The sequence below is a fragment of the Haliaeetus leucocephalus genome, unplaced genomic scaffold, assembly GCF_000737465.1.
Source record: "Haliaeetus leucocephalus isolate CR32 unplaced genomic scaffold, Haliaeetus_leucocephalus-4.0 Scaffold587, whole genome shotgun sequence".
In the NCBI taxonomy this organism is placed as follows: Eukaryota; Metazoa; Chordata; class Aves; order Accipitriformes; family Accipitridae; genus Haliaeetus; species Haliaeetus leucocephalus.
The window spans coordinates 411986-425637 of NW_010973023.1; the positions used below are offsets into that span (position 1 = coordinate 411986).

General features: G+C 48.6%; 1 protein-coding gene across 6 annotated transcripts in view; it reads right to left on the reverse strand.

The window, feature by feature from the left end:
- Positions 1 to 9796, reverse strand: part of MLPH (melanophilin) — a 28925-nt gene extending 19129 nt beyond the window's left edge. For all 6 annotated transcript variants that reach the window (XM_010577889.1, XM_010577888.1, XM_010577886.1 and 3 more), the window contains exons 1-6: positions 9569 to 9796; positions 5317 to 5538; positions 4959 to 5095; positions 3571 to 3609; positions 2361 to 2455; positions 1193 to 1321 (exon numbers count right to left, since the gene is read on the reverse strand). In XM_010577889.1, coding sequence (XP_010576191.1) covers positions 1193 to 1321; positions 2361 to 2455; positions 3571 to 3609; positions 4959 to 5095; positions 5317 to 5538; positions 9569 to 9678 — 732 coding nt within the window. In that variant the 5' untranslated portion in view covers positions 9679 to 9796. The remainder of the gene's footprint in view (positions 1 to 1192; positions 1322 to 2360; positions 2456 to 3570; positions 3610 to 4958; positions 5096 to 5316; positions 5539 to 9568) is intronic.
- Between the last annotated feature and the right edge of the window lie 3856 nt (positions 9797 to 13652).

Genomic DNA, 13652 nt, shown 5'->3' on the forward strand with positions numbered 1-13652 from the left:
ATGCCCTTTCGCTTATTCAAACAATAGCCACCTTCTGCCCCTCAAATAATCTGCAACCAATAAATCGGATTCAGATGATCTGGACAGAGGCTAGCCTTCTCTAGACTCAGGTTGAATTCTGATGCATAAAGATGGCCTTAGATAAAGAAAGAATTAATCTACTTGTTTGAGGCAAATTCTTATCAATTTGCGTGGAATTGTGTGGATTGTTTTTCTTAAACCCTTTGTAACACAACTCAGCACATCCTACTTCTACCCAGGAGTAGAATTTAAAGTATCACAGTATCATCAGAAGGAAGAAGGAGCTATTCAATGTTTTAAAAGTGAAGTTTCAACAGGAAAGGCAGACAGGAGCAGCCCAAAAATCCTGGTCTGAAGCATCTCAGGCTGGAAGGCCTTTTGCCACATCCAGGGCAGCCCCATCTGTTTTCCTCCCCAGAACTGGAAGGTGGGGATGACTGACTCCCAGCCCTTGGTGGGATCACGGGGCACAGTTCACTGCAGTTGCTCATGCTAGAGCTGTGTGGGGGTCCTGCTCCTGGTCAGGAGCTCCCAACACTAAGACACATGTAGTGTCCTGCATAGAAATAACCAGTGTTCATGCAGTTTTTGTTGTCCCCATGTTCTCCCCTCTGACTGATGGGGCCCCCCACCCCGCAGGTGCCATTGCTGCCATCACTCTGGCTCTGTGGGATTCATCTTTTCAATTTTGCAAAGGTTGTGTGCCCCATGAAGCTGCCGGCTGACTACATCCCCAGTGCCACCACATGGCAAAACCAGCCCCAAACCAGATGGGATGACGGGATGATGGGACAAGAGTCTGGTTTCATTTCGTCCCTTGAATAGTGAACCTCCACAAGGTCACTGGAAACTAGGGTGACCCATAGCCTTGGGACAGCACAAGAAAACCGCTGTCTGCAGAGAGCAAAGAAATCTACAGGGAGAAGGCCAGAGAACCTCTTGCTATCTCATCTTACCAGTCATCCTCGCTTCAGTCAGATGTCCTACTCCTGACTCAGCCTGAGGCAAAGGACTTCAAATGGAAGAAGAGATAGCAAGTGGGGCTATGGGGAACAAGGATTGGCATCATTGCCTCTCAACACCAGTTGAAGGAGGTGTTGATAGCTGAAGGACGAGGTAGCAAGGAGGAGGAATAAGAGAGGAAAGGAACCCCCCAGCACTCTCACAGTACCTGAAAAGCATCCGGGCTGCTGGCTGCTGGAGAGAGCTGCACAGACTGACGGCGAGACTGAGCAGAGTACTCCGAGTCCAGTTCAAAATCAAAGGGATGGACAGACAGCAGGCGCTTTGTCTTGCACATCTTAGCGTATGAAGTGCAAGAAAGGAAAACTCAGCATAAAACACAGTTGACCTTGGAGAAGGGGGGAGGGAGGGCCCTTGTCTCCTTAGTTTGCCTGAGTTTGCACAGCCCAAAGCAAGGCTCCTGCTTTTTGCAGAGAAAATTTGGGTCTGATGCTGTCCTGCTTGCAGGGAGCCAGGTATATAGGGCAGCGTGTGCTTATGCTGGAGTCAAGGAAAAGTGGGTTCCTGATTTCCACAGTCTCTGGCTCGGGACTATGGCCATGAGCAGACAGTGAGAAGCTCTCTCCTGGTTTATAAAGGCACTATGGGAAAACTGAACCAGGTTACAGCTCAGAGAGATCCAGGAGATGCTTTTGAGTCCTGATGCATCTCCCTGTCTTCAGAAAAAGGATGCTGTGGGCAGATCTCCCTGGATATTTGGGAGGTCATCAGCTGCCTTGGGGCAGGAGCAGCTTGGACAAGCCTCTAAGACTTCAGAAGCAGATCAAAATGAAGGATTAAGTGTGTGAAATGCAGCACATACCCGTAGCCACAGGCTGAGATGGTATGTGTGTAACAGCATGTATGTAACTGTACCAGCACTTCAAACACACTGGCAGGTTTCACACGTGCTGCAGGGACAAATACACTTCCCATCAGCTGTCTTAATCTGTACACATAGTCCCAGGAAAACCCAGGAGATAAATGGATATACTCACGAACCTAGCTGTGCTTTGCTCCTCTACCAGGTATCTCTTCTTCTAGTAAAAAAACAAGTGGGTTCTTATTATATGGGTGGGAGTTGGGAATTTTATATTGATTGGGGACATCCTTAGTGTCAAGAGTGGGTCTTTTTTCCAGAGGACAAGTATTTGTGATTTTACTGACTTGGTTGTTTCTACACAAACTGGGAGAGGGGTTTATTTCAGAGAAGGAAAACAGAGAGAAAGGCCCAGTTTTGAACGTGGCATAGAAACCCACCACCACCACCCAAGGCAGGCCAGCAACAGCTGAGGGCACAGAGTGAGGCAGAAGGGGCCTCTGAACAAAACGCTTACTCTGCTATAGCACTCTGCTTCAGCTCCACGGAGGACATCATCTTCGTCATCACTTTCATCCCCAATGTCACCGCTGGTGAGGAGCTGGCATTCACCTGGAGGCGAGACAACGGCACACTGTGTATGGGCAGCTCCTGCACCCTGTTCCTGGGGGAAGTAAGTCCCCACTGTGGTGGTCACACCAATGCACCTGTAGGTGAGGCCATGCCTCTTATATGGCGTGAAAAGGTCCAGATTAGAAATACCTCCCACAACTTTTTTTCTTCTTTAATTTTTTGCATATTACACCATGGCCAGTAGGTTGCACAAGTAAAGGGAAGGAGACAAAGGATGGGAAAGGGACAGGAGCATCTTAAGGTAGCCCCACTGCTGCAGCTGGCATACAGTGACCACAGCTTAAGGTCTCTGGGGTGGAAGATCTTCAAGGTGCGGTTTGCAGGCAGCACTGCAGATACCCTCTCTTAGCACTTGATCTTGCAAAAGCTTGGCTGGCCTCTCATTGCTTCCCTTTCCAGCTGTGCACCATCACAGAGGTGGAAGTGACCACCGCAGGAAGAAAAAGTGCACCTGCACCTCAGAGAGCACCCCAGGGTCCACCCGGGTGACTCCAGTGTTTGAAGGCACTCCAGCTCAGCCCAACATGGCTCTGCTTCCACTGTTCCTGGTTCCCATGAGCCAGATCCACTATCTATCAGTGACCTGTTCCTTTCTGGGTCCCCGTCTCTGTACCCAGATCACTGCCAAGCCCAGCAGTACATTGGGAACAGAACAAATGCCAGACCAAGTCCAAAGCCAAGGTAGGCAAAATGCTCTTTCCTTTATCAAGTGGCAAGGTGCAGTGAATCTTTCCTGCAAGGGCTCCTAAGGAACGCAACCTGAAGTCCAAAATTCAGTGGATTCCTTAAGAATAAGGCCAGCTTTAATGTATGATGTAGGTGCATTGAAATGATGAGTACTTGCAAGCTTCAAGTTTGGCATGTAATTAAAAGCCCTGTTGTATCTGAGTCTGCCCTTGGATACCCCAAGGTGTACCGCAGGGCAAGAGATGAGCATTACGGTCCACCTCCACCACGGTGGAGAGACTTCCTCCCTGGTCCAGCCACACCAAACCACGCTGGAGTGCCCGTAGCCAGAGGGTGTGAAGAGAAAAAGACATTGGAAACCTCTCTTGAACTGCAAGCCACATGCTGCAATTCTCTTTTTTACTTACTGTTAATGTCTGGCAGGCTATAAACTCTGTCATGAAGACCTAAATGAAAAGAAAAATGGTGGAAAAAATAAATAAGCACATTTTCTCCAGGTACCTTGCAGAGAACAAGCCTCAGAGCTATGGTTTACTGGAGTTCTCATTCTCCAGCCATCACAAGACACAATCATAAAAAAGGCTCTATAGAGAGAACAAAACAGGCACTTGGAGACAGGACTTGACTTTTAAAAGTCAAAGAGCTTATTGTCACCACTTCCACAGTCCTGATGCAACATAGCCAACAGCAGAAGGCCACACAAAATGCAATGGTCTCACATCATTCTGCTGTACCTCCTGCAACCAGAGATATGTCCCAGGAGGAGATACTTGCTTGCTCAGGGGTCAAGCCAATTCACTGGTGTTAAGAAAGTAATGACAACAAAATCATTTCTTTTCGAAAAAGACATCCTCACGCTTGCTTTGGTTTTCTCTCAGATTGTCCCTTCTGTACGGTTTGATGCATTTTCAGACTGAATGCTGCATAAATTGTCTCTCAGTCCATTAATTTTATATTTAATGCCACTACTCTGCATGCTCTGATATTTCTGCCATGAGTGGTCTGGATAAAAGAATGATTGGACTACTTGAATCAGCTCATGGCTATGGTATTTGTGCAAACTTTTCTGTGGCTCTTCAAGATGGGAATAAAATCCACACTGGTTTTCAAAGGCAATAGCTAAAGCAGTGCAGGAGCTGTATGAATGTCAACTAGCAGCTACTCAGTAAATAATACTGTATTAACAGCAGCTTTCAGCATATGTTTATGCACTATCAGACCAATATCAGAAATACTGAAGATCCATAAGCTCTGAAGAAAATAGCTATGGTGACAGGTAACTCACTAATTTTGATACAGTTTTGTCAGTGCCAGAGCATCATCAGATTGGCTGTAAAAATCATTAGATCACGGGGTAAAAATGAGTGCTGGCTTTATCCAGCCAGCTGGATGTTTTGGACCTGCAGGTTAAACTTAATTTCATAAGCTCTCCCCTGTGATGAAAGGAACTAAAAGAAAGAAAAACAAGAGCTGCAACTCTTGCATACTTAGAAACTGCAGGACATGAGACTTCTAAAACTAAGCACGAGATCTTCTCAAGTCTGTGGTAAAAACTTAAATCTTAACAGAGGGAAAAAAACCTAATCCACCAAGAACATCTGCTCTGGTGATCTCAGTATGAACTCACAACTCTGAACCTCTGCTTCCTCCCCAAGATGTTTTGAACTGTCTCGAAACCACACGGCACTCAGAGTTGCATCAATGCTGATGTTCCTCCCTTGGTGCATCCCAACGCTGTGCTGCACAGATGCCCAGTGTACAGCAGGGCAGGAGAAACCCCGATGCTCCTCCTCACCTAGAAATGCGGAGTTCACCCCCTGCCCTGGCTGCAGCCTGCCGTAGAGGGACTGCAGCACTTTGGCACTTCCAAACCTCTTGAAACGGGATCGCACGTGTTCGTAATACCACTCCAGGGAACCAATCTTCACGATCCTGCCCAAAGAGAGGATGCACATAGAGGTGAGCCAGTCCAGCCACGCTCATGGTGACCAGACCCTCACCCGGAAACCGTCCCTTAACCAAAACACAGCCTGTTTTCTAACCAGCATAACTGGTTTCTAACCAGCATAAAGGGATGCTGACTTTGGGTGACTTCTTGAGCCTCAAGCCCTGAGGCTCGCCTTGCCCCTTGGCCTCCATCACAGGAGTGGTACCTGGAGAGGCGGCAGGGATCACAGACCCAGCCTTGCTCCTTCTTGTTGTAGCGGCTGCAGTTCTTGCAGGTGTAGAAGCGGCAGTCCAGGCACTGCCGCTTGCTGTTCAGCAGGAACTTGAAGGGCTGGAGGCAGTGGACGCAGTGGGTTTCGTTGAGGTGGGACTGATTCGTCAAGAACTCTCTCTTGTTGCTCTCCTGGTCAATCTTGCATTTCAGCTCCCTGCAGAAAACATTCCAAGACACAGGAACTTGGGTTTTTTAGCATTTCACTGTGAACTCTCACATGGAAAACCCCATCACGCTTCAGTCATTTCAAGAATGATTTTCCAGGGAACATCCTGAGTCCCGCAGCTTGTGGAAACAGCTGTAGGGCAAATCTAACAAATAACACATCACAAGTTAAATAAGCTGAACAAAGAAGTGCGGTCCAGATTCAGGGCAGGTTACTGTACGTTAGGATCTGCCGCTATTAAATTTAAGATTAGATTTGATTGTCCTGTTTGCTTCACAGGGTATTGATCATAAATCCCAGGAATCTCAGGAGAGCAGCTCTTTTTGAAGTCTCTGGCTGCATCCCAACCCAACATAATGTTTGAGCCTGAAGTCCAGCTGGGAATTAAAAGCTTTCTGGAATTCTCAGTTAAACAAAAGGGAAAAAAAAAAAAAAAAAGGCAAAAAAAGCAATCTGAGATTAAAAAGTATTAAAAGGTGTTTTAATCTAGTCCTTCAGTGCTAAATTCAGTGGAGACTTTTATTAAGGGCAGAAGTGATGTGCAATGAGGTTCTGGCTGTTCACAGGACAGCAGTAGGAGGAGATGCTCACAACAGTCCTGTGAAAGCCCAGCCAACAGGAACGTTTTCCAAGAGCACCTTCTCCTGGCAGTCCATCACTACAGGCTTCCTTCACTATCCAGATCTGGCTGCTAGAGCAGGTCCCCATGCAAGAAGGTGCCTGTGTGGGGCTGAACCCCCAGCGACAGCCAGGGCCAGCTAAAATGCTTGCTGAGCTGGTGGGGGCCCACTGCACTACCCAAAGGCTTTCTGTTTGTTCCCTGCACCACGCACTACCTCAGGTATGTTTGCCTTTGGGGCTATGGTTGAGAGCAATGTTTGACTTGTAGGGAAGGTCCTACAAGATTGTTTTCTGTCTAGGCAGGGTTAGTAAGCTGCATTCTTCAGAGCAGATGTCCGCCTGGGCCAAAAACCTCAAGCAATCAAGTCTGGAGGCTGCTTCAGGAGCACAATGTGGACCACAAGGCTTCTGGTGATGCTCCCAGTGTCCCCCAGCTGCTGGGGAGATGGGCTGACGCTGGGGTGACCACAGCCAGAGCCTTGCTGGTGTGGCACTGCTGTGCAGGAGGTCCATGGGAGCAGTGATGTGGCTGGTGGTGGGAATGGCATGAATGTAAATCAAGCTAATCTCTGTTTGACCAAATCAGTTTGCACATTAGGGATCAGCTCTCATTTTTTTTCCCAGGGAGACTTTTCTTGCCAGCACGCCTGTGCTGTGTTTGTTGTTACACAGGAGCGATACCAACTTGCATTAACTGAGGATCTGGGACATGTAGAAATCAGTATAAAGACTGAACTGGGCACCTAGTTTTTATATTCAGCTATTCACCATCCTAACAGTGTTTTGAACAACTCAGTGCAAATGTTCAGCAGTAAATTTATATGCGGCTACTAAAAACAAACCCCCAAATAGAAAAACCTTGGGTTGTGCTCAGTGCTCCTTTTCCACTCCCCTGCTAACGCTGTTTCCAGCAAGATCCAATCTTTCACTGGACTGCTTTTTCTGGTTCCCAGAGACCGGTCGGATCCCTTTGCCTCCTCTCCCTCGCCCATGAGACCTGCCAAAAGGACAAGTCTCAGCCAAACCAGTTTAAAACCTGCAGGAACTACACGCCTCTTGTCTCCTATTACCAGCAGGAGCACAAGCCACCCCTTTCCCTGCTCTGCACACGGCAGAATAAATCAGCGGCATGCCAAACTGCAGCGAGGTCAGTCCAGCTGAGCTCCAGGAGAGACACAGGGAGCCATCCCCAGAACAGGGAGTTGCTGGCACGGAGGTCTATGGAAGGAAGCAGGGAGAGCCCTCACAAAGTGGCCATTATTTAATTTCTCGGGCAAAGCATTACCCTCGCATGGTTATGCAGTTTCTGGCCAGCTGAAGCCTTTGTCTGTTGTTGGTGAATAGCTTCTGCCAAAAAGAAAATGCAGAGAAGCAGCAGAAAGGGAAGAAAAAGACCAAGCTGGGGGCAACATTTCTTCAAGGCTTGCAGGTTGAGACAAGCCCAGTGAATAGAAGAGCAAATGAATAGAGAATCAAATGGGGATGGCGAGAGCACAGGGAGCAGGGTGAATGGCTGCAGGGTCTCCTGTAATGTCACATCAAGTCCCAGCTTGTTACAGGCAGAAAATGCTCATGTAGTTCCATGTCCAGCTTGCAGGAACATGGCAGACTTTCCTAGACTGGTGGTCTGGTCTATGCCAGACTTTACAGAAATATCTGATGTATGGCCTTATCTGAGCTTGTGGAGAGAGGCAACCAGGCCTTGGACTGGGTAACATGCTCTATGCTAGAGACTCGGGCAGTGACAGGCACCACTGGTTAATGCCACCCCTCTGTGGGGCAAGATTAAATGACAGAATGAAAAAAGAGCCTGAAAAAAAGAGCCATGACTGCTGGGGCAAAGGGAATGCTGCTTAGGAGAAGAGATAGCAGCTGGGTAGAAGTGTCCTGAGACCTTCCTCCTATCTTACACCTCCATACCATGGCACTCAATTTGGGAGCCTCCTGGGCATCAGAGTGGGCCCAGATAAGCCAGTCTGGCACCAAGGTCAAGTAGGTAAGGAATTCACCTCACCCACTTCTTTGCTGCCAGGCACAGCAACGTCGGTCCCCACCTCCTTCCTCCAGGCAGAGCTCAGATCCATCACAGGGGAGACATTCACCCTTTCCAGAGTGATAATTTTTTTAAACACCCTTGTCTGATCTCTGTCCTGCACTTCAGAGCAACCAGCAGAGGAAGACAGTAGATGATGATACTGAATTATCTCTGCCTCCCACACAGGCTCGGTTTTCTTAGGCAAAATTAATCAGGAGGTTCAAAAACATATGACTGAGAGCTTCTCATGGCTAATGGTGTAAACAGAGAGGCTCCTGCACAGCCTTGCATGGAAACCCATGACGGCAAATTTTTGGGGGATGCTTCGACAGCTCAGATGCAGATATCCCAAATGACGAAGGATGACTCTCACCCCTCACCTTTCCCTTTGGATCTGCTAGAGGAACCAACGAGCTCCTGGCAATGCCGTGCCATCAGCACCATCTCTGGCTCACAAAATTCAGAGCTAGGAGAGTACGAGGACTCAGCGGGAGTGCAGCACTGCCCAAACCCTGCCTGGGAGCGTGGGACATCTTGTTGGGATAATAATGAGAACCTGGCCAGACCCTGAACAGGGACACTGCAGCTTCTTGAAATAAAGCTAAGAAATTAAGTTCAACGCCTGACGTAGTTAGCGAACAAGGCCTAAACCCCCAAGTTTCTCATGCTCAAAATCTAATCTAATCTGAACATTTTTTAAACAGCACTTCTGTCAAATGCCCTGTTTATAAGAACTTAGAAGATACATTCATTTGCTGCTCCAGTGATTTTCAATCTTTTCCCAATCTGTGGCCCCCTAAAACTTTCCCAGGACAGTATGGCCCCCTGTGAGCATATTTAAGGCTACTACAGTAGGTTTACTACTCCTCTCAGTTATTTTTCCAGGATCCTTCAGGAGTCTGTGGATTCCCAGGACCCACTGAATCACTGAATACCCCTCCTGTCCTAAACACACGAGAACCAACACATGAAATAACAGCAAGGGAGCCAAATCCCATCCTTTGCTCCAAGGTAAGGTCTCCCCGTGAGAGCCGTGCCAGCATCAATCCCCACAAAGGCATCTCCTGAGCAGGGGCCAGATATTTGTCCCCATAAACTACCGTAGTGACACCGATCTGCATTGCCGCCAATGGCACGGCTCCAGTTTGCACCTTTGCAGCCCAAACGCATCACCTCGCTGCTGATAACGTAATCTATTAGCCACTGGCTTTAATTTTAACAGCGAAGTCCTGGCTGTTCCTCCTCGCCCGCAATCTCAACGTGTCGCTTTATTCCTACCACCCATATGCAACAGGATGTACGGGGATCTGCGGCTACGGTTTGCTTGCACCCAACCTCACGGGCCACGGAGCAGATACTCACTCCAGCCGTTCCTCCTCTTTCTTCCGCAGATCAAAGTCCCGTTGAACGACTTCCCAAACGTGCTTGGCCTCTTCATCGGTTAGCTTGGAGAGGTCCAGCTTCCTCCCCATCTCGTCCCGGCGAGGGCTGGAGTCGGTCCCGTTACTCGCTACCCCGAGCGCTCACTCTCCCGTACCCTGGGATGCTGACGGAGGGGGAAGAGCTCAGCCCCACCTCCGTGGCTGCCCATATAAACGGGCAGAGGCAGAGCTGCGGGCAGGCCAGCCGGCTCCTGGCAGCACCGCAAGCCGGACTGCCGAGCGAGCCTGCTCACGGAGACGGGCAGTGAGCAAGACTGGCACGGTGCCTATCGGCTGCGGGGACTCCTCGCCATCCGGGCGGGCAGCCCTGCCTTCCCCCGGGGTCCTGCCCAGAGCTGCAGGCAGCTCCAGACCTCGTCCGCCTGGCTGGGGTTGAAGGAGATGTTTACTCTCAGCCGAGCTGCCTGCTTTATGCAGGGTGTGCGAATCAAAGGCAACCTTCAAACGCCTCCCCAGGGAAGGCAGGCCACGGGGTTTTTTTGGGAGGGGGCTGAGCATCCCCGGGAGGAGCTGTGTCTGCACACCCAGGGGGACCGGATCCATCACGGTGGGTCCTGCCCCACCGCCTGCCTCTGCTCCCCTGCTGCTCGCTCGGCAGCTGTTTCTTCTGCGTCTGCTCTTGTTAAACCAATTTCGCCCCCCGGCCAACGGCTTTGTAAGGAAAAAATTCAAGAGCATCTGGCTTCCCCCCACCGGTACAGCCACACCAGAGACTGGCCTCCCGCATTTGCTAACTGCTCTCACAGCAATTTGGGAAGCAGACCTTTGCTTGTAGCAAACAGCTTAATTAGGACGCAGTGCTCCCCTCATTTACAGTTAGCAAGAAAGGATGGTTTGAGAGGATTTTAAGAAAAATGCTAAACACATCACACACCTAAATGGATATATATTGCAATAATCCAACTACCAAACCTGTTCTCTTGCTCAGTAAAACACTCCCTGTGTGTCTAAGCAGGAATTCCCCGGACCTTGGATATTAAAAGAAACCTGTTTCTCATCTTCATCAGAGCAAATATTGATACTAAACATACCTTTTTCCCCAACAGGTATCTACACAGGGAGCAAGACAGCAAAACTGAAGAGGAAAACTATTCTGCGTGGTGGGACTAGCCTCCTTGCTGCTCAGACACTGTGCTTGCCCATGGGTGCAGGGAATTATCTACCCCGGTAACTCACTTGAAACAAAGATTAGATTAAACTCCATGAACAGAGCCAGAAAATGATTTTGAATCCAAATTTGGACGAATTTTGTGCAGAAAAGGCGACAATTACAGATGCAATGTTGAGCTTGGATATCAGGACACATGAACTTTGCTGGAAGCCAGAAACTGATTTCTAGCTCCTCTTCCAGCAGAGATGCGGTCCTGGCAAAAGCAATTAATTTATTGGCAGGAGCCAGACATCAGTTGAGCTGTTCCTTATGTAAGCGTATTTGAGAGCCCGTGTGTGCCCCACTGCATCTGAACAGCAGAGCGGGTCAATGGATACTAATTAACATCACAACGAGACCCTGTTCCAGGGCCTGTTGGTACAATCACGCCAGGAGCTCCAACGCTGGGGTTTGCGGTGGCCAGATCCAAATATCTTCTTCTCCAAAATGGTAAGGAGGTTGCATAAAATCAGGAAGATGTGGCCTGCTACGCAATGAAAATGTGAAAAATGCAAGTGCTCAGCAGTGCCAATACCCCCCAAAAAGTGCTGGTTTAGCCAGAAAACCACTGCGTGGGAAATGTCCCAGGTGCAGGTCCACAGAATAAATGTCAAGTATTATGTTGGCCTGGGAACTGTGTCTCTTTAGGGAAACTCCCCTCCCCCAGCTCAGTGGTTTATGTACCAGCAAAGAAAAACTTTTTTTTTTCTCTCCTCTTTCAAAGCAGTTTGTTGAATTTTGTAGTGGTTCAGACCCAGCAACCATCAGCTTCCAGCAATCCTCTGCTTTGAGGACGACAATTAAACCTGCCTGCCCACAGCCCTTTCCCCCATCATCCAACCGTGAATAAAGGCTCCCAAATCTTATAAAATTATGCAAAAAAACCCCCAACCCAAACAAAAAAACCCAAACAAACCCAGAGCCACTCACCCAGACACTACCACATGTTGTAGGGCCAGACGACACTATATGAAGTTCACCAGCGCCTGCAGTGACCACACACGCGTGGGGTGGAAGTTAGGTGCAGGGACACAAAGGACAAGGTGAGTTATGCATTCCCTGTTAGCCAGAGGCTCAACCGGACCTCAAGCCCAGTTAAGTTGGGGGTCCGGGCACCTGGGTGGCAAAAAGGGAGAGAGGAGTGTTACAAGCTAAACCTCTCTTGGGAAACCAGGTATGGATGGAGCTTGGGCTTGATTTCTGATTTTCAGTCTTGCCAGATGACAAAAGAATGGGATCTCTGGGGTATCTTTAAGAGAAACATGCCCTTCCAGAAGCAGGGCCTCTCTTTTAAAACTAATATTCACATGAGCTGTTATCTTTGCAGTTCTTGGTAATCTTTTGTATGACAACTGTGAACTGATATATAGGAGAAGTGGCCTGGACCTTCTCCAGCCATCTATTTTACGGTGGGTTTTCTGATAACTGGGAGTAAACCCATCCTCTACAAGCAGAGTTCAACAAAACCAACGGATGAAGATACTATTCAGTTGTCTCTAAAGATAGCAAATGCCACCCCAGTGAAACCAGGCAACACTCTCACTCCCCCATCTTCATTTTCAGCCTGGCATCTCCAGGTGCAGAGAGCCCTGCTTGGCCAAACCAAAAAAAACCCACCCCAAAACCCACAACAATTTCTCTGAGTATAATAATACCTGATTTTCCAAACAGCTGCCCCAAGTGCTACAGAGGGAAGATGTGCCTACACAAGGTTCCCACTACGCTGCATGTAAAACCAGTGCTGGCACATACAGGCAGCCGCAACCAAACCAGATGGTCAAATGGCAAATGGCACTTGGGGATGCAGGAGAAGGACACGCTACGCTGCTTCCACCTCATACAAGCAGTGCTTTGCATTGGATCGCCATGCCAGGGTGACTGCAGCACAGCATGGTGCGACCACAGGCTCAGAGGTGGGAAAACAGGGTCTTGCAGGCAACAACCAGCAGCTCCTGAAATGATGCTCGGGGAGTGGGTAGATTTACAATGGTACCAACTCCAGCTTTGCTCCTCACTCCATGGATGACTCTGATGGGTGTTTTGGCTCCCATCAGCATAGGGTTATCCCAAGCACCCAGCCAAACTAGAGGAGTTTCCAAAAGCCAGGTGGAGTCAGACCAGGAGCATCCACCAGCAGCTCTAGCCCATCTCCAAGCCACAGGCAGAGAGGACACAAGACCCTTATTCACAGGAGCATAGCAAAAGCAGGGCAGCTCCAACAAACAAGGCAGCAGCAAAAATGTTACTGCTGACTCTAAGGAAGCCTTTGCTGCTGGCAGAGGCAATTTTACCAGTGCCTCTGCCTCTCCCACCATCCCCCTGCAATCATCTCCAAGTCATGAGATCTCTTAGGGCTGGGATGGCATTCCTTCTCCCTTCAGCTTCTTGGCAGTTTTACAAAGACCTCTCGTCATCCCCATCATGCCGGAGCAGAACAAGCACGACAGGGCAGGGGTGTACAATACCACTGCTATTTCTGTATGTGACCCGCGAGGGATCATTATGGGTTTTCTCTATTAATACAACTGTTTAATTATGTTACAGCATGACCACATCTTATTTGGAATGACCCCAACGGCCTCGCTTAAAGAAAATGGCCATTCAACATTAATTATCACAGACAACGATGCTCTGACATCTGTTGCAATTAGAAAAATATCATCATGGAAGACTTGAAAACAAAGTATCTTTTATAGGTTGGAAGCTGTAAGGATATTTTTCCTAACCATGTGAATGTTATGGAGCTTTAGTCTGGATGATGGCACAGTAGGATATGTGATCTCTCCCTTCTCTTATCTATCCCAATTTTTCTAACATGGATCTAATCATATTTCTGACGGATTATGCCACAAGC